The following is a 27,210-nucleotide window of genomic DNA, read 5'->3' as shown; positions in this document are numbered from 1 at the left end:
CCAGAGTAAAAACGAAACAAGCATCCTGAATATGGAACCAACATTTCTAAAAGCAGTGAGAGACCAAACAACGCTTCAAATATTCAAAACAAAGACAAATTTCACAAGAACGGAACAGAAAATAATTTTGTCGATATATGCGTTAGGGTCAATTTCATCTTTGAAAAGAATGGCAATGAGTTACTTAACTGCTATTCTACGTATACAATTATTTATATCACTCGCCTGATTCCAGCAATTGTCTGAAGGTTCCAACACCAAACCTGAATGGGGAAGCATTGATTCACCCCATACCATTACACTTTCAGTACGGCACCGTTCCCAAATGTCCAATATTCAATAAGGTACATGGAGGAGCCATTACCCATACATCTCTTCATTTCAAGTCAACTAAGCTTCTCGTCAGTTTTAGTAAGTGTAAAGTGGACAAGAAATTATGAAATTAAATGCAGATAAAACAATTCGAAAACTTCATTTTGATGAAGGCAAAGCAATCACTGCTCTAAGCCTACTACATGTGCAATTCAAAGATTTTCTAGTCTTGTTCCAGTAGAAATTAGAGCAACAATTCACGTAGCTGGGTGTTGCAATCGAGAATAACCACTTCATTCCTTACACGAGTAATATCAACTATGTAGATGACTTCCTCTCAAAGCAAATTGACCACATCCAGCGAGAGAAGCATCAAAGCCTTTTCCATCAGCTAATTCACTTCATTAGCAAATTCTCTTCCACCTGATGATTCACGTCTTTCAGCGAACACTTCTGTCGGGCAAGTAGAGCGCTCCACAAATAGCTGTGGGTAGTATGTGGCGCTCCTATAAATGTATTTGCGAAATTCTGTGCGCTTTATACGTTACCGGGAATACTTCAAGAGCAGTGGTCGCAGTACTAGTGAAACGTATTGAAAATGGTATAGTCAAATCAAGGTCTATAGAGATACATGTATATCTATAGACCTTGAGTCAAATGATTTGAAATGGTGGCAGTCGTAGCTGAAATTATTTATATAAAAAAAAACACATTTTATGTACACTGGCATTTGCTCTAATTTCCTTGTTCCCGGACGGATGCCTCGACAATTTCAGAAGAGAGTAGGTATACAATGACACCAGGGTGGTTTGTTTTGAGGCAACATTCCTTCAACAGCGGGTATCTTTCATTCCATCTCGCAAACGGCAGTCAATTACGGCGTCCGGGAGTAAAAGAGAGAGAGAGGGGGAAGAGAAATGTCTGTTGCACTTCACAGCCAACACCTTTCTTTCCATTAATTTCCTGATAGAAGCCATTTAACGGCGGACAAACTGAAGCAGAAGAGTAAAAATGCCGAAGTTGAACTTTCAGATTCAGTTACCTGACGAAACGCCAGTGAAGCCTAAAATACCTTCCGGAGAGAGGCACATTACCAGTTAGATATGGCGCTCCTCATTTAGACTTCTCCCCCCCTCTTTTTTTTTTTAGGGGGATACAGGGTCGACATCATACCGAACCTTATGTAATTTTGAATTAATTAGGCAGGCAAAATCGAATTAATACTGAATAATGGGTATAATTTCACATCCTGCCAGCAAAAAGTACCGCACAAGATTACATAGAAACGAATATGAAAATGCATATAAAATAATATATATATATATATAAATATATAATATAAATATATATAGATATATATAATATATATATATATATATATATATATATATATATAATTATTAAAACTATACAACCATACCTGTATAAACAACTGAGGATCTTTTACCAAACACCAGCAATTGTGGTCTTTTTATTTTAAAAGATTCTCATGGAATGCAACATCACGCAAGAGCTTGACCTCCATGCATGAGGGTGAACACCAATAAGCCATAATCTCTCTCTCTCTCTCGCTCTCTCTCTCTCTCTCTCTCTCTCTCTCTCTCTCTCTATCTCTCTCTCTCTACCCTTTTATATATATAATATATAATAATCTCTATATATATATTTATATATATAATATTATATATTATTATATATATATATATAGATATATATATATATATATATATATATATATATTATATATACATACATACATACATACATACATACATACATACACACACACACACACACACATATATATATATATATATATATATATATATATATATATATATATATATATATATATGTATATATATATATATATATATATATTGTATATATATATATATATATATATTTATATACATATACATATATATACAAACGAAAAATGCCGTAACCCCTCAACTCACCAGATTTCTGTGCTACCTTTTTACACGTGATAAAATGTTGAATGGATCCCTCAGACCGAATGTTAAATGTAAGGCACAGCTCAACCTAGACTAGAAACTGTGTGGTTTTACTGAGGTGTGGGATATCCGAAAATATTGGAGTGTCGTCAATACTTTAAGGTGTTCACAATAATCATCAGAATTTGTTGCTGATCAGAAGCCAAGACTATATAAGTCGAGATGCTTCTTTTAACAATATGTTTGCAATTTACTTTCCATCTCTTGAGAAGGAATAAAGTTATTGTATATCAATCGTACAAGTAAATATAAAACAAATTAGTACAAAAAAAAAGTACTTGTAACTTCAATGAAGTCTCATTACAATAAAGGTCATGTTGAAATACTAGAGGAGAGTTGCGAATCTGAATTTTTAAAAATACACTCTGAACCCTAAGATCATCATAACACGTATTAAAGAATAATCCAAGTAGCCCTTGGAAAAATATATTCTCTTTCAATCTTAATGAAAATCGATTTGAATAACGACGGCGATGATGATGCTGAAATATCTCTTTCCACAAGAACAGCAACGTATCCAAAGTTCATCCTGCTGACGCAGTGCTGGCGAGACAAGGAAATAAGTGGTAAGTCAGCCAAACACTTCTGTGTCAAAGTTTTGAAAGCATTAACATTTTTTTTAAAGTACCAACTTTACAGCAAAACTGAAGTAAAGCCAAACAGGACATATATAATTCCAAAAAAATACAAAGAGAACTCTTATGCGTCTGTATCAAAGAAAACGGCAAATCTACCGGTAAGAAGGACATGTAAATCTCAGATTAGAATGAATTCACCTCAAGGGAAAACGGACTTCAAAAACAATCTCAAGAACACGTACTGATTTTTATCGTAAACGTGGATTGCTTTGTTATGGTAATCCCAAGACTTCATGCAAATGTCTCCAATCAAACCCTTTAATAAACAAAAGATGTAAATCTCAGCTTTGTTATGATAATTCCAAGATTTCATGCTAATTTATACACTCAAAGCCTTCGATAATCATTGCTAGGGCGGGGGATCGTTATTCCTTCCATAATACCGATGTAAGGAAGTCAGGAATGTAAAGCTTTATGGTAGGATGAGAGATGGAATGAATACCTCCGCCTTCCCAGCATTATCATGTTTTCCTTAGTATTATGCAGACAGAAATAGCTACCTGACAAGGATACCATTACCTTGCGCGTGAGCAGATCGCAAATGCTAACAAGAAAATAAGCGAATCGGTAAATGCATGCATTATATTTACAGCCAACTAACAATTTTGCTAACATAAATTTCATCTTACTTGTAATCACATATGACACGATCAGCGTTCAAGAACTTCGATATTCAAAGAGGTTACGATAAAGCTTTGTGGTGAATGCGAATGCACATATCTCTGTACAATCTATGAGCCCTATAATTAAAGTTATACTAAATAAGTTGCATGATTAAGAAAGTGCATGACTAAAGGGAATATGAATTAAAGAGGCGATATACCGTAAATGCTCAAGAAAAACCGAGTATACTGGAATACGTTGGTTCGTCAAAAAATATTCTACAGTTGAAATTACTAGGCTATTACGGATACTTATTAATCTGTATTGCCTATATTTTCAGTGTAAATCCGCCTGCTTACATACGTAGCAGATTCAATTTCATGAAACAATGGCATTTGCAAAGAGCTTCTCGTTGTACAAAATGAGCCCAAAGTTTTCTCTCTAGGAGAAAATGAGCCAATAGTTTTCTCTCGAGGAGAATATGAGCCCATAGTTTTCTCCCAAGGAGAAAATGAGCCCATAGTTTTCTCCCAAAGAGAAAACTAGCCCATAGTTTTCTCTCAAGGAGAAGAAACAATTAGGATAGTTTGTTGAAAATTCATGGTGCCTCTGTTGACCTAGTAGTGTGTTATACTCGTATACCTGGAGGTAAGGTGATTGCGGTGAGACCTAGCCTCGATGGAAAAGGGTATGGGGATAACATGCTCATCCCTAAAGCACTGCTGAGAAACAGTACAGGGGGGGAAACGCTTTTAGTCGAAACAAGCAAAATAATAACTATAATAATGTAATTAAACCTAGTTGGAAAATTAACGTTAATGGAATCCTTGGTGATGACGGGCCTACCTCACTTATGAATGCACCAAATCCGGGCACAGGAACAAGGAAAAGAACAAATTCTCCATTTTTTAACATTAAATGGTCAGAAGAAAATATGAAATCACCTGCGTTCTGATTCATAATTTCTAAACAGTATCCCCCGGGTTGCATAGTCTACAGTCCAGAAATTCTCAAGGGCAGCGCCCAAAGTATCATTTATCAACAAGGTACAGAAAAAATCCATCATGGATATACGAACCGAAAAGTCAAGACTTAGGGACGAACCTCCGCGACATGAGAGCTGTAATTATCCAGGGAAGGATATCCCGCATAGGACATAAGTAGATACAAGAAGGAATTTCAAATCGCACATCAATATCTTCCAAAGGAATGGCACGTTTCTCCCATGATAAGAAGCGATTTACTTCTAGCCCCCAAAAACGAGAGTAGAATGAAATTCAACTGCCCGGTGATAAGAATAATTAGTTTAACCCTCTCCCGTTATCAGACTTACAATGCATACCTATGTCGTAATCTTTAATCCGAATTCATTTCAACTCACGGTATCTTACTCTTCAACATAATTACAGCCTAATACAAAATCCTCTTACCGCCCTACAATTCAAGAGCAACTTCTGCTGTCTATATAACATGTGTATTGATTATTTTCGGACCATCGCCATGCCTTTACGCAGCAACTATTCATCACTAGACGTTACGTATGGATATATATATATATGCAGAGTCCAACGGCATAAACAATTTGATGTCCTTATCTTGCAAAGCCCTCATAGTTAGGTCAAAGTGCGAAAAATAAGGGGCAGAAGGAAGTGCAACCTAGCTCCCAAGGAACAAATCGATCAGATCTCATAGGAAAGTAGTATAACTGGGAGTTAAGACCAAAGCTGAGAGAATTTAATACCTAGGAGACAGAAAGGAACAGCGGTAAGCTCATGTGTTCCTCCGTATAAAATAGCGCATACTAATAACTCGAACCAATCTGCCCACGATGTATAACAATTGCAAATCAGCAACAATACCTGATTTACTCTACTTGATTACGAACAAGTTGCTTATTTGGCCATGTAAGACTAAGAATAATATATCTGCAATTACAGTTCAAACATTTTATCCACTGTAAGGTAAAATCTAACACTCCTTGCATACAGGCTTAGCCTTTGTCTCGTAGCTCTAAGTCCCACAGAGATACTTCACTCAGAAAAACAAAAAGTCCTAATCTGATGTAACACATATCATTTCGTCAACATTTCACATTGGAAAATTTGTCGTCTAATATTTTCCTTCTACAACCTTAACGTTTCCCTACCGACTTTTATCATTTCTGACGAAAAAACACCCAGACCTCCAAGTTCTTCAAGTCTGATATCTCGCACACTCGTTCATTTATCGATGTTTATTCCAGATTTGTAACTGAATAAATTTGAAACTCCCAACGAAATCATGATTTGGTATCAAACTGACGCATTATTTTTCTAAGGCCTAATTTCCCTACTTTTCCAACAAAGTTCACTTATGAGTCTATACTATAAGTCATTGCTTCCACCGACAATAACATCAAACAAGCATATTTCTTTATTAAGATTCATTTCGTCTATCTACCAACTCCATCAACTGGGCGCAAAGTGTCATGAACCTACTCCGTATTGAAAGCGTTATTCAGTCAGTCCTCCGAGTCCTGACAACCTTTAACATAGCAACGCAATATACCTATTGAGCAAATCAATCAACCGCCCATTTTCGTATTTGCTGTATATACTGTATATCTGGTAAATGGCTTTCAATAATCTCGCAGTCAATGCATACAGCTGTCTACGAATAGACGCACTGATCGAAGTTTAAGGGTTTGTCAAATCTTATTCTAAATATATAATTACCTATCAGGCAAAAATAAAGAACAAACATTCGATTTGAGAAATAATACACTTTAAAGACTAACACTACATTACCGGACACGTGACCAACACAAGCAATAAGAGAAAAAGCAAAGAAACAAGAAAACTGACAGTCTTTCAAGAAATTTTCATCATATAAAGCAGTCTGATTCAGCATTATACGGAACAAGCCTAAAATAATAATCTTCAAAACAAACTCTAACAGAATATGATGTATGTGGAAAAAACAGAAAATACAGCACTCTAAGTATATGCCGAAGCTCTGCAAAACTAGTAGCACACCCCATCTCTTGGGGCACAGATACTAATGAAGCTAATGAAACTAACTACTCAACCAAAATGAAGTTCGTAGAAGACAACAAAGCACGATATCTGCCACGGTGGGTTTAAAATATAATTATCGACATTGGGAAAAGGTAAACATGCCTCTGAGCACTCTTATCTGAAAAGATTGAGATCTCAAGGAGAGGCGGCCATCCAACCAAAAGAATAACAGAACATCGCGCACATATGAAGAGCCTTTCGCACAGCAACTGAGATACTGACAGTATTAGATAGTATATTTCAAATACAGTAAACAAAAAAAAAAAAAAAAAAAAAAAAAAAAAAAAAAGCAGTATTAGATAGTATACTTAAAATACAGTAAAAAAGAAAAATGAAAAGAACGGAGTCCAAAGGGGACACCAAGTACTGACAACTGATAAGAATCATTAAATGAGGTGTTACCTACGCAAGGCGAATCACTAAGAGGAAGAGTGATATCAGATCTGCTACCCAGCATAATCTCAAGTTTGACGGAGTCATCACCTCACACTACTCCTATTACTACTTCATTCTGGATCTTCATCACTGCTACTGACAACCTCGTTCTGTTTGGGAGAACTGAAAAACTGGTATGTGCAGAGGTTTCGTAACCCAGCCTAGCATTACCTAACCTGTCTGGTCCAGGGGATGGCCTTCCTTAACCTTGGGTAAATAATGTTGTATAGGTACTTACATAAATAACACACACTAGCCGGGAGAGTGACCATACAAAGGAAAAAATAGACAATGAACTTAGCCTACCCAATATGGAAAGATTTTAAAGTTAAAATCCCTCCCATCTGTACCCTGCTATATCCATTTGAAACATTTTGTTATATATAAAACACACCTTAGAACTGTTGGAGATAACTTTAAAAAAAAAGTTTATTTAAACTTTGTCTATATACCGTTTTACATGTAACTATACCAAAATTTGTTCAGCCGGACAGTACACAGCCCCGATATCCCTATAGAAAAAAAAAGACGACAAACTAAACATCAGACGATTATTTCCGCTAATAAATTTTGTAAGAGCGGAATTACAGTATAGTATTACCAGAAATACTTCTAAGGACTTCAATAATTGAACACAGACACTTATGCTATTTTTATAAAATTATTTGCAGCGATATAATTCAATGCATTACTAATAAGATTTAAACGTATAACACCTAATAAAAATAAAACTTTTCAGGACATAATCCCCAACGAAATGAGAGCAATCATGTATAAACCTTTCATTTCCTTAAAAAAAAAATTCTTGAAAATTCCGGAGGCAAAGAAGTGGGCACGGGGGAGCCGTTATACCACCACAGGTAGTGAAAAAGAAAAAATCAAGTAAAGCTTGAGGCATTTTCTTCAAAAGCCACCAAACAATTTACGTTCTTAAAATAGCCCATCCTGCGCAGATTCTGTATCAAAATAAGGAAATACGATCTAAAACAAAATTTTTTTTTTAATCTACAGGATTTTGTACTTATGAAAGTGGAAAAACATCCAAAGAAATGACTGAAAAATAGCATCAAATAACATCCGGCAATTTTTATCTACATCGGAAGCTGCCCTACGTCATGAAACACGAAAGATCATCATCGACAATAACGACGACTTGACATTTAAAAAGGCCTTTAAGAGTCTGGAACATTAATTGTAATTTAAACCGGCGTTACTGAAATAATCAAAGCTGAAATGGATTAACACGGATTTCAAACATTTGTCACGGTGTTATTCATTATAACGTGCATTCATTTTACACAAAGCATCCGCTGATTTGACAATCAAGCTTCGACAAAACCAAATGATTTTTCTCCTTTTAGCTGGGATGTTTGTTTGTTTGTACGGTGTTTTTACGTTGCATGGAACCAGCGGTTATTCGGCAACGGGACCAACGGCTTTACGTGACTTCCGAACCACGTCGAGAGTTAATTTCTATCACCAGAACTACACATCTCTCACACCTAAATGGAATGCCCGAGAATCGAACTCACAGTTACCGAGGTGGCAGGCCAAGACCATACCGATCACGCCACTGAGGCGCTTTAGCTGGGATGACAGCCAAAATGGGCCTCTCGTGGTGGGATCGGCAGTATCCTCGCTTCACTTGCGAAATACTCACGCCGAATCCTGGGAGACAGGCAGATGGGTACGCTCTATTATTATTATTATTATTATTATTATTATTATTATTATTATTATTATTATTATTATTATTATTTCCCAAATTACAACCCTTGCAAGAAACGTAAAATGCTACAACCCCAGGGGCCCCAATATGGAATACTGCCCAGTACAGTAAAAGAAATAGAAGTGTAAAGAATTAATGATGAGAGACAAAATACTATCACCGTGTGTGACTTTTGAAGTTCAAATGATAAAGCTACAAGACAAGCAAGGCCAGTCAAAAGTTGGCCACTGGACCTCTCAAAAGAATAGGCAAGGCAAGAATATTATAATTAAGGTAAATTTTACAAAACATGAACAACAAGCAAAGTGGATGACGGTGCTCGAGATTAACACTAAGATATGGAATAACAAATTGGATGGAACTCGTGTGTTTACCCAATATATAATTTATGATGCAAGTTAACTGCTAAATGCAAACCGGGACACAATATTCACAACGAGAGAACAAGGGAATCATTTTTGAGGATGAACGGGTCTCCGAAAATCATTGAAAGACTCAATATAACAATTGTTTCATAGTGCGCGGTTTTCCTCCTGTTACACCTGTCAAAGTTTGTTAAAAAGAGTGGAAAGTCACATGCAAAAAAGAGAATAAGAACGGAGGTACAGTGAAAGGAATGAATGAGGTTGCAGCTAGGGGCCGAAGGGACGCTACAAAGACCATTAAGTAATGCCTACAGTGCACCACGTGAGGTGCACTGACGGCACTAACCCCCTCCGGGAGTTTCACAAGAAACAAGTTATCATTATCAACTTTCCTGCACATTGCCACCATCCAAGCTTCCCTTTCGTTCCTGCTGCCTTGTGATATGCTGCCGGGTGCATCCATGGTCTAAGTATATTCCGAGACCATGGGTGCATCCACACATAAAGGCCATATCTTTCTAAATAGGCAAGTGACTGCCGTATTTTTCTGCATAGGGGCCTATGAATAATATCCAACTCAAAAGTCCACAAATGAGATTAACGTCTACTCCTACAGCTGGTTTTGTAACGCCCTGATGTAATACGGCGAGCGAATCAAATCTAACCTACTCCATATTCTTCCTTAATTCTTTCCTGAATCTCATGTCTGTTAATTATGATTATTCCGAGATACAATTCAACCTCTGGTAAAAACCCACCATTTGCATGGGAACCATAAGCAGCATCAGTACTCTTTATTTTCGTTGCATAATCTTTCCCGTGATTAGGCTCCGTCTTGCTATTACTTTCTTCTAAAGGTAATCCCCTTCGCTTTTATTTTAGATATTTAAACAGAAACTAATCAATACCATCGATGCCTGAAACTAAACCTAACGAATATCACCATCCATCCCTTGTTCACTGAAGTTATTTACTTCCATTTGATACAGCCTCTTCAGCCATTCCGTTAAATATAGAAAATTGCACAAGAGCAGAGCAGAATTATTCAAAATTGAACTGCACCCCTCTCAAACTTTTAAGCATCAACATTCACAGAACCCCAGGAAGGCAGTTTCAGTTACATAGTAAACAAAACGAAAGACCTCTAAAACCAGTTGCTTCAACAGAGTGCGAAACGGATGCTGAATCGTTGATAAAATGAATATATATCTACTGCGTACTATGTAGGGGTTGAGGAACTAGAAAGCTCCAAAAACCAAATATTTTTCGACAACGGCGATGGTCTTACTCAGGGTTTTTCCAAACTAGTCATTGTCGTCTCTTGGGTTGAAAGGCACAATCAACTAAACTGGTAAATTTCAGAGATCATAAGCGAACCGGAAAACGTATAGATTTGACTGAACTTCTAGAGTCAAACGTTCATATTCGTATAAGAAATATATAACACACCAAATAATACAAAATTAACTTCTGATACAAACTTCTGACCTACATTGAATACCTATATTGAATTTGTCTTGGTAATTTTATTGTATAATTTGTTAACTGAAACTTAACAACAATAAATTTTCCACATGGATGATCAACTGTATTTATATTATGTTCTATTACTCTAAATCCTCATCATATAATCAATATAATATAACACTGTCTACCCAAAGGCTATTTATTATTGATATTTACTTTCTGTAAATACCAGGCAATCAAAGAGAGAAAAAATTTCCAGCAAACTTTTTTTCCAAACATGAAAAGATTCGGGGACGCCATGGCGCACATCAAACATCTTTCCCCTAGTATCGAGAGAAATATTTTAGCAATGGAGGGAGAAATATCTGGTAACTCTATAAAATATATCCTATTAGACACAGTCTTACGAGTAATATCTAATATACGTAGAAACATTAAATCCTAAGTTCTCAGGCGCTGCAACAGAATAACCATAGTAATCGGAGTAACATAAAATATCGTCCATTATTGCACGGCTACTTAAGTTTCGATGTCTTCTACCGATCAACGTACGAGTACAAACGGGAACTTCGATACTTTAAGGCAAAATCACGCAAGTTTAATTAAAGTAAATTTATTCCTTTTTCGATGAAAACCTGGCGAACGGCGAGTGCTGGGGGACAAAATGACCCGTGAGAATGGTGTTTATCTGGCTCTAAATTACCCGGCACATCCTTCGGCTTTCCTCCCTGACGGAAATTGAAATAACCGCCTGGTACACGGCTCGTGCGGCACAAGCTCTGCCGCTCCCGCTGTCTCCAAACATCTTGGCAGGAAGAGTTGGCAATAACTTGCATGAGATGGCAAGGAAACCAGGGTTATCATTATTATTATATTCCGAAAAGGTAGACAGCACTGATCAAAATATATACCTATAACTGGAGAACTCCACGGCTAAGATGACAATAATGAATATATGAACTGTTTCAATAAAATAGTGACGAAAACAAAGCTATAGTGAAACGGGCAACTGTTAAGACAGTGGAATCATTAGAGAGAGAGAGAGAGAGAGAGAGAGAGAGAGAGCGAGAGAGAGAGAGAGAGAGAGAGAGAGAGAGAGAGAGAGAGAGTTGGCAAAATTCTTTAAAGACAGTTAAGTAAAATCTTAGAGAAGAACCATTACAATAATAAACAGAACGACTGAGATACTACCAAATAACCCGTAAGTAAAATCAGACCAATGGGAAATAGACCCTCAAACAGGGTAAACTAGTAAAAGGTCAAAAACGAATTAAAAGGCAAGGAAACCCAAAAGCTTTTTGTGAGTGCTGAAACAAACTCCACTCGGCACTCACAGTTTTCCTAGACGGCTGTCAAGGATAGCTATGCACTCTTACGAATCAATAAGGAGCTAGACCCTGACATGGTACACGATAGAATTACGTCATTCGACGTCACGTTAGAGATAGAGAGAGAGAGCCCTTACAGTTGTGTTTAATATTTCAAAGTGTACCATCCTCAGGCGACGAAAACGTCAACAACAAAACAGCATTTCTGATTATCAGTAATATCAAATAAACAAAAATATCAAATGGACAAGGATCATGTCAAGATTAGAGAACCCACTATTTTCAAGATAATATTATACCATTTTGTTTTGTAATTTATATATATTACATATAGTCCATATACAATATGTATATATAATATATATAAATATACAAATCAAAGTGGTCTAACATTGTTTTGAAAAATAGTGGGTTCGCTAATCTTAACATGATCCCCAAACACAATACACCAGCCTATGCTGCAAACAAGATATTCAAGTAACGCCTGTCGCTTTACCTTCGCGGAACAAGAAGAAAATTCATGCAGCCCGAATATAAGGATATCTAAATTAAGTTTTACGTTCTGCAAACAATCCTTCCTCCCCGGAAGTCATGGTATAAACACAATTTGGTTTTGTCAACACAGCCATTGGAAAAGGCTCTACTACACAGGACATGATCGGTGGGACTAACATAAAAATACAGTATACAACAACATTAGGAATATTTCAAAAGCTTCAGTATGTCCTGCAATACAGTTAGTTGAAAACACTTTGGTTCATCACCAACGCACCGTAGCCCCTACACACACACACACTCCTCCATTCACCCAATCTTGCATACACAATCACGGTTCCTATATATAAACAATTAGGTCCTTCCTTTTCAAAATCTCTTCCTCTCAATCTATCCTATTTTTTCTAGGTCATCCTCTCCCCCTTCCACCGAACACTTCTGAATATACGCCCTTTTACTAAAACACAGTCGTCCATTCTTTTCACATGACCGAACCACTTCGTCATACTTTGGTCCATCCTTTCGTGACAGCTAACCTTCGTACCACCTCTATGTATCTCAACATTTCTCTCCCCTAACCATTCTTATGACATCCTAAAATCATACATATTTTGCATCTACTCAATAATGGCGGATTGGTTCGTCACTAACTTCATACACTATTATCTAGGCTTCCAGACAATTACAATCTCCTTCCAATTTTTTTACCCACCCTGTAACCTTTCTTGCTTCACCTATTCTATGATTCTTCTCTTTCCTCACCCTACCTTCATTCGCTACATTAACTCTTGAATATTTATACAAATAACCTATTTCCATTCTTTAACCATTCACTACCACCAATTAGCATATTATTATCTGCAAACATTGAATGAATCATTCAACATTCATCCCCCACCCATAAGTATATATATATATTATATATATATAGATATAGTTATATATATATATATATATATATATATATATATATAGTATATATATATATATATACTATATATATATATATATATATAGGATAGATATATATATATATATATATATATACAATGAAGATGTTTTTCGCTAAATTTATTTCTTACATTTTTAAAAATATATAGACATTTTCGTGGCAAGAAAGCTTTCAAGAAAATTTCATATCAGCTGCGAGGATCATTGTCGCCTGATACCGAAATATCTTCGTGCTTTTCCTGTGAAGACATTTCAGAATCCTTCCGTCGGTCCTGCTCCTGGAAAGACGAGAGAAACACCGATCGCACAAGCTGTATAGCGCCATAACTCAGACATACCAGTCTCTTGAGGCATCCTTGAAGGGAAGGGTCCGACCCAGAGACTGCCTCCTCGGAGGAAGGCAGGTATCCTGCCAGGTTGGGGAAGCGGGTCTGGAGAGGGCCAAGAACTTCAAGGATGAGGCCCAAAATCCACCGAGGCTCACCGGTCTCTTGAGGGCAGCCTTGAAGGGAAGGGTTCGACCCAGACACTGCTTCCTCGGAGGAAGGTAGGTATCCTGCCAGGCTGGGGAAGTGGGCCTGGAGAGGGCCCAAGAACTTCAAGGATAAGGTCCAAATGACCCCAAGGATCACTGGTTTCTTTAGGACAGCCTTGAAAGGAAAGGTCCAACCCAGAGGCTGCTTCCTCAGAGAAAGGCAGGTATCCTGCCAGGCATGGGAAACGGGCTTGGAGAAGGCCCAAAAACTTCAAGGATGAGGCCCAAAAGCCCCCCCATGTCTCGCATGTCTCTTGAGGACAGCCTTTAAGGGATGGGTCTGACCCAGAGAATACTTCCTCAGAGGAATGCAGATTTCCTGCCAGGCTGGGGAAGTAGGCCTGGAGAGGGTCCAAGAACTTGAAGGATGAGGCCCAAAAGCTCTCAAGGATCACCATTCTCTTAAAGGGAGCCTGGAAGGGAAGGGTCCGACCCAGAGGCTGCTTCCTCAGAGGAAGGCAGGTAGCCAGCCAAAGCGGGAATGCAGACCTGGTGTGGGACAAAGGTTCCTTAGGGAGGCCAGTTCTTTGAGGGCACCCTTGAAGGAGAGTTTCTTCTCCAGAAGAGGAAGGCAGGATTCCTTGCAAGACCTGATAAGAAAATCATTGCAGCTTGATTTCTCTTTAATAGAATGATCTTCATTACTCTATATCTGTTTTCCAGATGAATAAAATATTTCTTATATTTGTATTGTACTCTGCATCACTTAGCTTGTATCAGAATTTTCCCATGCCAAGACTTCACTCAGGGGAAAGTGTATTTCGTATTAATGCCAACATTCTGTGTACTATTACTTTGCGTCAGCTCAGTGCCCCAAGCTTGGGAACATGGGAAATAATTTCTTGTAAGAGTCCAATGGTGAAGAGGGTAATTATTGTTTTTCCTGGGATCTCGAAGAGGTATTTTGGATTTCATGGAGGAATCTGGTTTTCTTGAAAATATTTAATAGATCACCAATCTATTTTTATCATTTTATCAATTTCTTGGAAATTTTATGGTTTTTATTCCCTTCCGGCCACATTATTTATTAATGGTGATGATGTTCATAAGTACTGCAACACTGATTTGCACGAGGTTAATGAAACATCCGAAGAGAAGTCCTTAGGAGGAAGGAGCATTTCAAGACTGGCACCCACATTCAAACAGGGCGCCTTTCAACTGCCCTCCTGCCCCTTGCAGCATAGTGTACACCTCTCGCTAATACAGGTGTGTGTGTTTGTGCATATAAAACTGAATCACACAAAAAATTGAAAGTGATGAATATATAAATAAAGGCAAAAGCCACGAAGGAAAATGGAACAATGGCATGGAGCTAAGCCTTTTGACTTGCTGTCCTTTACTTAGCAGACTGATAATAATATAAAAGTAAAGTTTACATAAGAAGTACCTGGAATCCAACAGTTGCAGAATTCGAGTACCTACCAAAACAAAGGTAAACATTTAAGAGGTTTTACAAATGATTAAGACCAACAGCTCAGAAGCAGGGAAGGATCAATTATAAGATTATGTAAGGAAAGAGACTGACCACCAAAAAATGACTGTGGAAAAAATAATCTTATTCTTTCCATTGTCATTTTTTGGTGGTTGGTCTCTTTCCCTGTACAATCTTTAATTGAACCTTACCTGCTTCCTAGTTGTTGGGCTTAATCTTTTGTAAAACCTCTTGTACATTTACCCTTGTTTTGGTAGTTACTCTAATTCTTCAAATGTGTTGGATTCTAGATACATTTGTTCTTTTATACATAATCCCAATCTGTCAATTATACAAGCTTTTTTGTAAACTTCTTATCAATCAATCTACTAAGTAAAGGACGGCAAGTGGAAAGGCCTTTGTGCATGTGTGTGTGTGTGTGTGTGTATAAAGGTAAATGCCACGAAGGAAACTGAAACAACGGAGTAGTGCTAGGCCTTTCGACTTACTGTCCTTTACTCAAGATTTTCCCCTGATGCATAAATTGCAAACATTATATTCCTAACTAAAGATGAAGTGGTCTTCGTAATTAACACTCATAATTAGTACTACTACTCATAATAACATCATGAATCAAATGAAAAGGGCACAAATTAAACACGGTAATATATTCTGTTATACAAGGAATCACAAATAATTGAACAAAAATACAGCCTTTAAATTCAGTATGTCCCTCAAATAAATTAAAACGTGCTAAAAATCTATGGTCAAAAAGCCTGTTGTTTCACCAACGAGAATTTTAAAAATGCAAATTACTTTTTACATTTTTATTCTAATAAACAAATCATAAATATCATATCCTAAAATTCCTATATCTTCAAATCAACGCCAAACACCTTTTTCAGACCTTTTTTAGGCTTTCCTACCCCCCCCCCCCTCCCAACAACAACAACAATAACAAAGTAGGTAGTTTGTAGTCTTACTCTCAAGTAACCGAAAATTGTAAGTGGTACATAAAACCAAACAAAGTAAACAAATTAATATACAAGACGTGGACCACATGATAAGCATGTGACGCCAGATAGGAATACTCCAAATTCAAAGGTGAAAATACAACCCATCGCTATAGGCTTCGGATATTCTGCAGACTGTCAAACAATATACAAGTATCGTCAAATCTGTTCGGTTACTGGAAATTTATCAGCACACCACTTCGTAACTCCCTGTAAGTCTGAGACCACGTAATTACATAAACGGTGTAAATTAATGAGAATGTATCAGCGACGGTCAACGTCAGTTTCTGGCTCAGTTTGTAGTCAAACGAGATCGAATAAGGGTCCTCTGAAAACACGAATTCCTAATTTTTTTTTTTTTTCATTAAACAGTGCAAAAGATTACAGTTACATTGGCAATTCTTTTCCTATGTCTCCGTTCTTTCGAACACTTTGGTGATTATCTGAGTCTGGTTCAAATAAAACCTCATCCTGCCTTCCTCAGATGGAGTTTTGGTAAAAAAAAAAAAAAAAAAAAAAAAAAAAAAAAAAAAAGGCAATATACCCGAGGTTACTATAATATACAAGTCCCTACCTGACCTTCCGTGATTACTAGGCTTCCGAGGCTCTAAACTTGAGCATGCTCCTCGTCACTAAGGAACTGCCACTTACCAGCTTTCCTACTGATGAACTGGTAATGACATTGACACTATATCTGGCATAATCGTGTCACATAAAAAAGGATAAACTTTATTGATGAAATCCGGAAAGATATGGGCTATGAATTAATTTGATACTCTAAGAAAGGCAATCTTACTAGATGAATCAGTACTCAGCAACGTGTCAGCCAGAATAGTTATTCTCTATATTTATGAATCACGGTGATTTCGGCCCAGGGGTCACTAAGGGTCTACGTGTAAATTAATGGCTGTTGTCATAAAGAAAAGACTCACTGTCCGAGAGTGCCATATTATATCCTATGGATATTTGGGCCTACCGGTATTTCTCCCCTTTCATACTACTTCAACTTCTATCATTAATATCTACACGACTGATTGTTTGCCACTATCAACAATCTTTAAATCTTTCAGAAAGGAACTTGTCACGTCAATGTCTGAGCGGAAAACACTGCAAAAGAAACAACTGTATACTAAATAATACATAAAACGCGATAAGTCATTAAAGGTAAGACTATTTAACCGCATTAAAGGTAAGACTATATAACCGCATTAAAGGTAAGACTGTTTAACCGACCGGAACCCTTCTGAAGGCAAGATACCGCAACGCTAGTAATAAACAACGTAGTGATGTGATGTGTATATGTATAACACGAAATCACAGCCGAAATCACGGACATTGTACATTGTCCATTAAAAATTGTGTAAAATACTTTTTTGTGAATTACCATTTTACTATTCCGTTACAAGTAAAATAATCCCGTAACAAAAAGTACAAATAACAAATATAATGTTTGTGGTACAGGGTTTGCCACAAGAAAACTAAGCATGAGTACATAGGGGTCACTTCACTAGTTCCCCTACAACTTATACAAATGAAAAGAGCACTGTAGCTACTGATAGCTTGTTAAGAGTTATATGACTTATCATCGAGGGAAAAAGAACACAAGTTCTATATGAATAAATGCAATTTCCTAGTACCAAAACACAAGCGAGCTACTAGCATTGGCAGTCTGAATAAATTGTTTTGACAATTTCGTCCACGATAAAATGGAATGCTTTCCCTTACACTCGCATTTACAGTAAAGGGCTTAATATAAAGCCCTATGACATCTGTCTCAATTCGAAGTTGCAATGGTCATAAATGGGTATTTTACATTAAAAGCCTTTGTGTGAATTTGATAGCAACATCGCCTGTTAGACAATCACCATCCAAACGTAGTTTATTAAGTGTATATTATACCTAAGAATTATCAAATAGTCATTACATCTTGCACCTAAAAAAAAAATTATTTTAAAAACAATAAAGCTATGGCATTCCCTATTCTCTGTTTTCCCACCTCAGTACAATGCAGCTTAACCATGGATCGATTGCAAACGTATTTGAATGACAGGCCTCTGCTGACTATCGTTAATATGCATTCTCTCAAAAAACAATAAACAAACACGCCTACTCTGGTAATGAGTATTTTGTAACGTGTTAAACATGTCATGGCAAGCTATAATAATTTCATAAAACAGTTACTACCTATATCATTGGGAAATATTAATTATTATGAAGGCTACCGTTTAACTTGATGCCAGCAATACATCATTGCATGAGAATCACTCTTATAACGTTATAAGCAAAGCGATAATCTCCTGTGTCAATATAGTCCCAGCATAGACTGCAGTAAGCTATACAGATTTTGTTGACCTGCAGTTAAAGCGATTGTGATAAAAAGCAACTTATCGATACATTTCTTATCCACTGACTTTTAGGCGGTTTTCGTTCTTACAAAAATTATAACTATTTACTCACCATTCCATGATCTGCCAAGAGCAACCAAACTCTGAGTAATGTACAGTCAACACAAGTTAAAAGTCAAGCCAACTACAAGAGAAGGGCAGACGTCACCTTCACCCTCCGTTATTATACCGAAACTGGCAGAATTGTGCTGTCTGCAGTGTTGCCAGATGCGGACATTCCGCTCTCAGATGTGCAAAGGTAGCGAATGTAACCTGGCAATCACGCCACGAAAGTATTTATGAATACATCAAACCAAAGCGAGTGGCAAAATATATATTCATATGTATTCATTATACTGAAATTATACAAAGTCTTTATATTAACCGAGGAAAGCAGCACGAGGATACCTCTGTGTACGGTTTCCATGTCTATACTGCTGTGGACGTAACCAAGTTTTCTCGAATAACAAATAATGGCATTGAAGATGTTGCAGTTGCTCGATTTTAACAGTGATAACCTCAGTTTCCATTAGCAATAATAACATAGTAATAGTTCGGCAGCGAAAAAAAGAACTGAAAGAAAAAGAAAAAACGTAGCGATCAGTATCTAAACCATGACGCTATCAACTACGAATAACCTTATCTGAGAATTTGAAGACATACCTTTTGGCTGATCTGTAAAAGGTCAAATATATAATTATTCTGTAGTTTGTCTTAAGTTGATGAATATCTCGTCATCGTCAATTCCGTTCCAAGTGCTAAACAAATATGTTGACTGTTGGTAAATTACAAGATATTGTTTAACATAAAACAGTTGCAAAAATATTAAATTACTTGAAGGAGTGAAATGCATACCCATTTACTTAAGAATATTACATGTAAAAAAGAAACTTCAACTATAAAAAAATGGTAAATAAAAAATGAAAAATGTTTTTAACTCACCGTATGAAAACCTCGAACAAATAAAGAAATACGTGAAAAAACGAAGTAGCCATATGAATAGTAAACAGCGGGCCTGCTTCCATATATTTTACTCCGACATTTTGCTTTTTTGCGCTTTCGTGGGACATTAGAGTTCCAGTAGAGGGTCGTAACCCACATCAAAATTAAGAGGCCTCCTCATGACAGCTGTTCTATAGCTTTGGTAAAATATCAGGAATACAATGCGTGGGTCGGCGATTTCTGATTTTCTCCTCTAAAGCCATTCCTGCAATAGGGCATTCAATCACACAACTATAAAGAGAACGATGCAAGGGCTACTCCTCAAAGGACTAAGACAAAACAAAAGTACTACCAAAATATCTCAAGTAAGTGCAAGAAAACGAAAGGTTTCATGGGGTCCTGGCTGTTACATTAGCCAGTTTTATTGCAACTGTGGAATTCCATTTTCATTTCCAAACACCATTAAAGTAAATACGGAATTGTTAATGAAAGTTTGGAAATTCGGAAATTTGTGACAGATGGACGACAGTGGATTTCATAAGTTAACCCGTGGGGTGTTATTGAAAATTTATCCTTACTTTGTCCATGTTGCGATTGCTTTCGAATCGGCCAAGTCATGATTTATAAAACCATCAGTAAAGGATTTCCCATAATAAAGATTTACCTTCAATTACACTATAATATAACTATATTATAGCAGCGGTAGGCTAGCTTAGTATTCAATCCTAATCACACACACATTATATATATTATATATTATATATATATATATATATATATATATATATATATATATATATATATATATATATAATCACTTATAATTTTGCCATTTTTTAAAACAAACTTTGACGAATTCTGGCAAACCAGAAATGAAGTCCTAAGCAATCAGCATTAACTTGTTTTCCACATATATTACTTTGAGTGAGCCTCGGCTAAGGTAAACTTGTAAAATGCACGCACAGAAATATTATCTCTGATCAATTTTAGTACTTAGCACGTAGTTTACATTCTCATGGGTGTTCTTGATATGGATCAGGTGTGAGAGGTGGACAAAGAGGCAGGTAGAAGTGTACTGATTTTTATTGTTGTTGTTTAAGATTAAGCTGGCCTTGCTGCCAGCAAAACGGAGGCTATTGCTCACAGAGCAGCCCGTAATAATTTTTATTACAGTCAAGGGAAATATAAATATACAGCATGCGGACGGAAATGTGGTCACCGACCCGCGAGAGAGTAAAAGTGGGTCGGCGAGACCCGATTTGTGTTTCTTGAGAGACATAAAATACAAAATATAAAGTACACAATATGTGGTTATACAAGCTTTATACACTAACGGAAAGCCCGCTGAATGCTCTCTCAGGGGGAAGTAAGAACAACGCGAATGATGACAATTATGTACAGAGAAAATTATGAATAAGCGTTGTCCTTACAATAAACCCCCCCTACTCCCCCCCTAAGACAATAATTAGGTATGATTGTTGGCTGACTTCTTTGTACTTCGGGTAGTCACTCGCGGAAGCGAGCTGGACGTCGGAGGCGCCCTCGGTGCGTGATATTAGTTGTTGTGCTCTCAGGGGGAAGTAAGAACAACGCGAATGATGAATTATGTACAGAGAAAATTATGAATAAGCGTTGTCCTTACACAGGTATCATACAGATGTTTAAAGGCGAACAATAAGCACTTCGAATTCTTATGGCCCACTTAGTTCGCTATCCAACAAAATTAAAGGCTATCATATTTTCCTATAAATCACATGTACGTACATACGCTCACTCACAAAACACACTACGTTTATCAAATGTGCTCGACGATATTTCATTATTCTTTAGCACAATTTATTTCTTAGTTGGTAACAATGATGATTCAGACCAATGTAAACACCGTGGTATTGTGTCGCGAAGTTCGTCACATGTGGTAGATTGGTGCACACCACCATTATAGCTAGGATACCTTGTAAACGTAAAGTCATAGAAATAGCGAGTGTTGAAGAACGTCAGAGATTTGTTAATTAGGCTACCTACTACTAATCCGTGAGAAGTATAATAGTACTTCTCGGAAATTCTATTAGTGTACCATACTAGTATTGTGTCCCTAAGATTCTGAGCTACAAGCTAACACACATCGAATCTGGTGATTGAGACAATCCGAAATCAGTGTATTACCTTAGTTTGGACTTGTCCTGCCCATTGTCACGTTTGAGAGAAAAACAAGAGAATGGATTCAACCCGTCTTGTAGTTGGAGAGTTTCAGCTAACAAAAGTAAGTAGCCTAGCCTATTGTCTACCTGGGTCTGACTTGCAGTACCTAGGCTACTAGGGTAAAAAACCACATGGTACAGGGGTGGACCATGTACGATCAATGTGTACAACCCCAAGAAAAGCACATTATAACGCGTCCTGACACCGGAGTAGAGGTCTTTAGCTCCGTTTCTCACCAACAAGAAGTCGCGTCTGATGCCCATCTCCGATGTCAGGACGCGTTATAGCTAGGCTAATGTACTTTTTTCGGGGTTGTACACATTGATCGTACATGGTCCACCCCTGTACCATGCGGTTTTTTACCCTAGGTAATAAGCTAGTCCAGATTACTACCTAGCCTAGTTCTGGACACGTTCTGTTATGCACTGTGTCACTGTAATGGGGTTCGGTAGGGGCGAATGGGCATAGCCTACCTAGCCTACTTCTCTAGGATAGGTTAGGTTAAGGGAAGCCTAGGTCAGGATAAGCAAAAATAAGGTAAACATGCGCAGCTCCTTTATGCTAGAGTCAACAACCAAAAGGTAACGCAGCGGCCACCCCTCTCGTAACACGGCCATTTCCGGGAAAAGTGCTTGTTTGTTTGTTTGTTTGTATGGTGTGTTTACGTTGCATGGAACCAGAGGTCCAACGGCTTTACGTGACTTCTGAACCACACCGAGAGTGAACTTCTAGCTATCACCAGAAATACACATCTCTCACTCATCAATGGAATGGCTGAGAATCTAACTCACGACCACCGAGGTAGGACATCAACACCATACCAACCACGCCACTGAGGCGCTTCGGAAAAGCGCTTGAATTAGGCCTTCAGTAGTATTAGTTAGTACCTAGGCGGTTTCGTAATTTAGGAGAAAACACTCACTAGACTTCAAAGTTCTAGTACTTTTTCGGGAAGGTGGCCGCTATGTCGCTGTCAAGTACTTTTTCAGGAAGGTGGCCACTATGTTGCCGTTCAGTCATTTACCCTATTACTAGAGTAAACAACCGCGGACGATCCATCTTCATCGCTCTGGCCAGGCCTTATTCCCTCGATATTTAATTGGTGAGACAAGAATAAAATTACAACTTTAAGCATACCATTCAAAAGATTGAAGTTTCATCAACATAATGTGATTTATGAAAGCCCCATATGAACTAAAATAAGTATGTGAGCTCTTCGTAAAATATGTTTTCAAGGCAGTTTTGAAATCCAATATGGCAGCAATCGTGTGGCTGGCCGGTCTAACCACAGACAATCCACCATCTTTCCCAGCACTCATTTGAACAATGTTAGCGTATATATGTAACGTTTATGGATCTTACTCAAGATTGCAGTTGTAATCAGCACAATAAAATATTTTGTTGCCTATATTAGTGAAAGTATGAAACTTTTTATTCCCGGGGTCATGGTTTGAACTGAATTAATTTTTACCTTGTAATCGGTGGTTTGTTCATGCAACTTACCTGTCAGATATATATATAGCTGATAATTTCCGACGACCGACAGAATTTAAAACTTACGACACACGTAGTGGGAGTCAGGTGGTTAGTACCCATTCCCGCCGCTGGGAGGCGGGTATCAGGAACCATTCCCATTTTCTATTCTTAATTTTTCTGTCACCGGTGTTGTGAACATCTGTTTACAGCACCTCTGTCTGGATTTGGAAACTTTTTGCTACTTGAGTATCCCTTTTGGGTCTTTTTTGGATTAATTGACTTGGATCGGTGGCTAGGCACACGTTATTAGTGGATTGATTTGATTTTGGTTTGGATTTCTCTTGGATAATATGTCAGGGTCTAGTACAGCTAGCGCTAGATTTTGCTCTAGGACTGATTGTAGAGGTAGGCTACTGAAAGCTTCAGTAGACCCACATACGGTATGTAAGAGTTGCAGGGAGCATGAATGTGTGTATGAAAGCCGTTGCAAGGAGTGCGAAAGATTAACAGATTCTGAGTGGAAGGCGTATGATACCTATCTTAGGAAACTTGAAAAGGATAGGTTAAGGAGGTCTTCCTCCAGGAGTGTTTCAGGTGTGCAAGAAATTAATGTTTCTCCTGTTAACCCTCCTTCTGTTAATGCTCCTAACCCTGTAGTGTTGCCTCCGGGCCCTGAAGCAGTGTCAGTAGAGAGTAATACTTTGTCCTTAATTTTGGAGTCGATTCGTAATTTAGAATCGAAAGTGTTGGCTCTTGAGAGCAAAAGTGATGTGCAGAAGTGCAGTGATACCCCTTGTGTAGTGGAGGGTGCGTCAGATCGGCATCGTTTCGCCTCTAGGCCTGGACCTCTGCTTGAGCTCCCAGGACCTGGGGAGGGAGCATGTCGAAAGCCGAAGGAGGGTTACAAGGAACCCCACCGATCTGGCGTGCCTTCGGCAGTTACTGATGAAAATCCCCACCCCAGACTGCCAGGGAGCGTGCGCGTGCACGTCTCCTCAAGGAGTGTTTTTCGTAATCGGAGGCTTCATCCCCACGTAAAGGGTGGAGTTCTCACGGTGCTTCCCGTCCGCTGAAAAGGACGGCGCGTGTTGTTTGACGCTTCACGTCCTAGTTCTCCGAATTTGCGATCTTCTCTGACAGTGCGTTCGCTGCTTTTCCGCCGCAGAAAAGGCGTAGAGAGTCTTCGGACTTGGATTCGTGTAGTTCGTGCGAGCGATACAGTCGCTCTAGAGCTAGGGAGGAGGCCGTTACCTGGGAGGAGGAGGGAGGCGTCCCCCTCGCCGCTCTCCTACTCAAAGGATCAGTCCCTCCCCGGAGCAGGAAGATTCGCCAACCAAGAGGATGATTCAGTCACTGCAGCAGCAACTTCAGGACGCTCTGGCTTCTAGAGAGTCTCTTCCGCGTCGTAGAAAGGATGAGAAGCTTCCTGTGAAGAAGTCAAGACCTTCTCTTTCTCCTCGCTCGCTCTCTCTTCATTCGAGTCTCCCTCTAGAGTTCGTTCTGCTCCCCAGCAGCTCTCTAGAGGAGGTGAGAAGTTCGTTTCTCGCTCTCAGGATGAGATATCTCCCGCTCGCAAGTCTTCGAATGTTCGCAAGCGAGCGGTGGACGCTGAGCGCGCTTCTGTGCAAGTGGAGCGCGCTTCCGTTGCCGCCAAATGCACACCTGTTGTTGATAAACGTGCATCAGTGGACGGCAGCCGCGCGCTGGATGCCGCTCGGCGCGCGCCAGCGGACGCCAAGCGTGCACTAGTGGACGCTCAGTGTGCGCCAGTGGATTGCCAGGCGTGTTTTAGTAGATGTCGAGCGCGCACCCTGTCGGCGCCAAACGTGTGGATCGGACGCCAAGCGCGCGCTGGTGGACGCCAGTTTCCTCACCAACGCAAGTTCAGGTGGAAGAAGGAACCCTACCTGTTAGTCATTTTTCTTCAGAGTTTCCTCCTACTTCTCCAGTTTCTGAGGAAGGAGTTAGCGATAATTTAGTCGAAGCAGAGGAAGAGCAGCAGCCAGTTCCTGTCTCATCGGACTATAAAGTTGTTCCGATACTTAATACAAAACATCGGTCCTTTAACAATAGGAGTAGCTAGCGGCAGCTGGAACGGTCGTAAGCTTCGAACAGGGGAGAACGGTAGTTAACTGCTTGTCCGATGGGAGTAAACAAATCACTTTTGCTTTCGGCCGCGGGTGTGAAGGACGTGTTCGTCATCGCTCTCTGCCCGCTTCATCGTCGTATGCTTTGTTTATATTGTGTTTTCTACTAATGGTTTGTTTGACTTGAAAATGAAACTGTAAGTACACTGTTTTCATTTTCATTACTTAATTATGAACCCTTGAATTATGTCTCGGTGCCGAGGGCGGGCGCGCTCGCGCCGAGTCATGTATTTGGGCGAAGGGTGTAATTGAAAAATGTAAGTACTTTTTTCATTATATTTTTGCCCTGTGCGTTCGTTACCGAGAGTGTGATGCGCTCGGCACGAACTTTTAATTTTGTATAATAGAATGCAATGAAAGTGGATTCGCAATTGCAATATTCTTTTCATTTTCATTTATTGATTGCATGAAATTTAATCTGGATCAATTTTCGTTCTTACCCGGGAATTGATCCTTACGATTTTATGTGAAATGAATCGCAAGTGCAGTATTCTGTTTCATTTTCATATATTTTATGATAGCATCATATTATTAGATCAAGTTTCCGTTCTTACCCGGGAATTGATCTTTTCTCCTTTAAGTTCTATGAAGTGAATCGCAAGGGCAGTATTCTGTTTCATTTTCATATTACTTTTCACTGCTGTGCGTTTCGGGGGAAGCGAAGGTCTGCCAGGAAGTCGTCGGAAAGCTCTCCCGCGACTCCCTTGGTAGCCGATTCTTCGTCTTCCTTCCTGCCCCCCGCTCAGCTTCTTCATTGTATTTTGTATTTGGGGTCTTCCTTGCGTTCGGGGTGGGGCATGTCTTCCCCCCGTGCGTGAGGGAACCCCTCTTACTAATCTATCTATGTTACCGCAGGTGCTACATCCGTGGGAGACGACCTTGGATGTAGATGTAGATTCTCACGAGGTTTGTACTCGTTGTCGGGGGCGAGAGTGCTCCCGCAACGAGCCCTGTGTAACGTATATGCATTCGTCAGAGGCGCCCGACTGTTGCTTCCGCAGGTTTGCCATCAGCGAGGACGACCTGGAACAGGTGTGGGAGTCGCTGGGACTGCAGGGGTTGATTCAGCGGTTGGCGGGGTCGGCAGTGGTCACTCATGATACGGTAACCATACTAACAACCACAATCTCGACACCAGCATATGAGATGTCACCGCACCTGTGTACACACCACATGTCATGTCGGTAACACCCACGCTGCAATCCAGAACCAATTCCTGCCGTGCCAATCAGGACGGTGCCACCGCCACCTGGGTTCTTTGTATTGCCGACCCCGGACTGCCGCTGCCCAAAGAGTAACCACCCCTGGACATGCCGCCAGTGCCGAGGATGACGGTAGCTGCCGACAGGACGCCTGTCTCCTCCCTATGGTACCATGGCCGTGCCTGCCGTACCTGTTGCTGTCCCGCCCAGCCGCTCATTCCCTTTCAGATCAGGTGCCTGCTGCTCATTCACTTTCAGATGTTCCTGCTGTTCCTGGACCTGTTCCTGTTGTTCCTGCTGTTGGTGATGCTGTCACAGTCTCAGGTCTTTCCGGACAGGTGCAGTCGGGCCCTGTTGCTTCGGCAACTGCCCCGGCTCCCTCCTGGATGGAAGACTGAACGTCTGTCCTGCGGAGCCTGGCGAAGAAGTAGAAGAAGGTGTCGTCGTCGTCTTCGTCGCGTCTTCTCGTCGTCCGCTGCCTCTCCTTCCCCTTCGACTTCTAAG

General features: G+C 39.2%; 2 protein-coding genes across 8 annotated transcripts in view; one reads left to right on the top strand and one right to left on the bottom strand.

Moving 5' to 3' along the window:
• Positions 1 to 27,210, bottom strand: part of LOC135215595 (transient receptor potential cation channel trpm-like) — a 655,531-nt gene that overhangs the window by 400,640 nt on the left and 227,681 nt on the right. For 2 of the 7 annotated variants that reach the window (XM_064250479.1, XM_064250480.1), the window contains exon 1: positions 18,814 to 18,950. In XM_064250479.1, the coding sequence (XP_064106549.1) occupies positions 18,814 to 18,816 (3 nt within the window). In that variant the 5' untranslated portion in view covers positions 18,817 to 18,950. Of the gene's footprint in view, positions 1 to 18,813; positions 18,951 to 19,682; positions 19,948 to 27,210 lie in introns of those variants that run through there. The other 5 variants (XM_064250472.1, XM_064250483.1, XM_064250481.1 and 2 more) reach the window with 5 other exon arrangements.
• The window catches only part of LOC135215597 (DNA-directed RNA polymerases I and III subunit RPAC1-like), a gene marked incomplete in the record, with an annotated part of 203,489 nt that continues 197,807 nt past the window's right edge, over positions 21,529 to 27,210 (top strand). The window contains 1 exon segment of the mRNA XM_064250488.1: positions 21,529 to 21,942. Coding sequence (XP_064106558.1) covers positions 21,898 to 21,942 — 45 coding nt within the window.

Source organism: Macrobrachium nipponense, chromosome 5 (genome assembly GCF_015104395.2).
Source record: "Macrobrachium nipponense isolate FS-2020 chromosome 5, ASM1510439v2, whole genome shotgun sequence".
Lineage (NCBI taxonomy): Eukaryota > Metazoa > Arthropoda > Malacostraca > Decapoda > Palaemonidae > Macrobrachium > Macrobrachium nipponense.
Note: the sequence above shows the minus strand (reverse complement) of the source record. Positions and strands in the feature narration are given on the sequence as shown.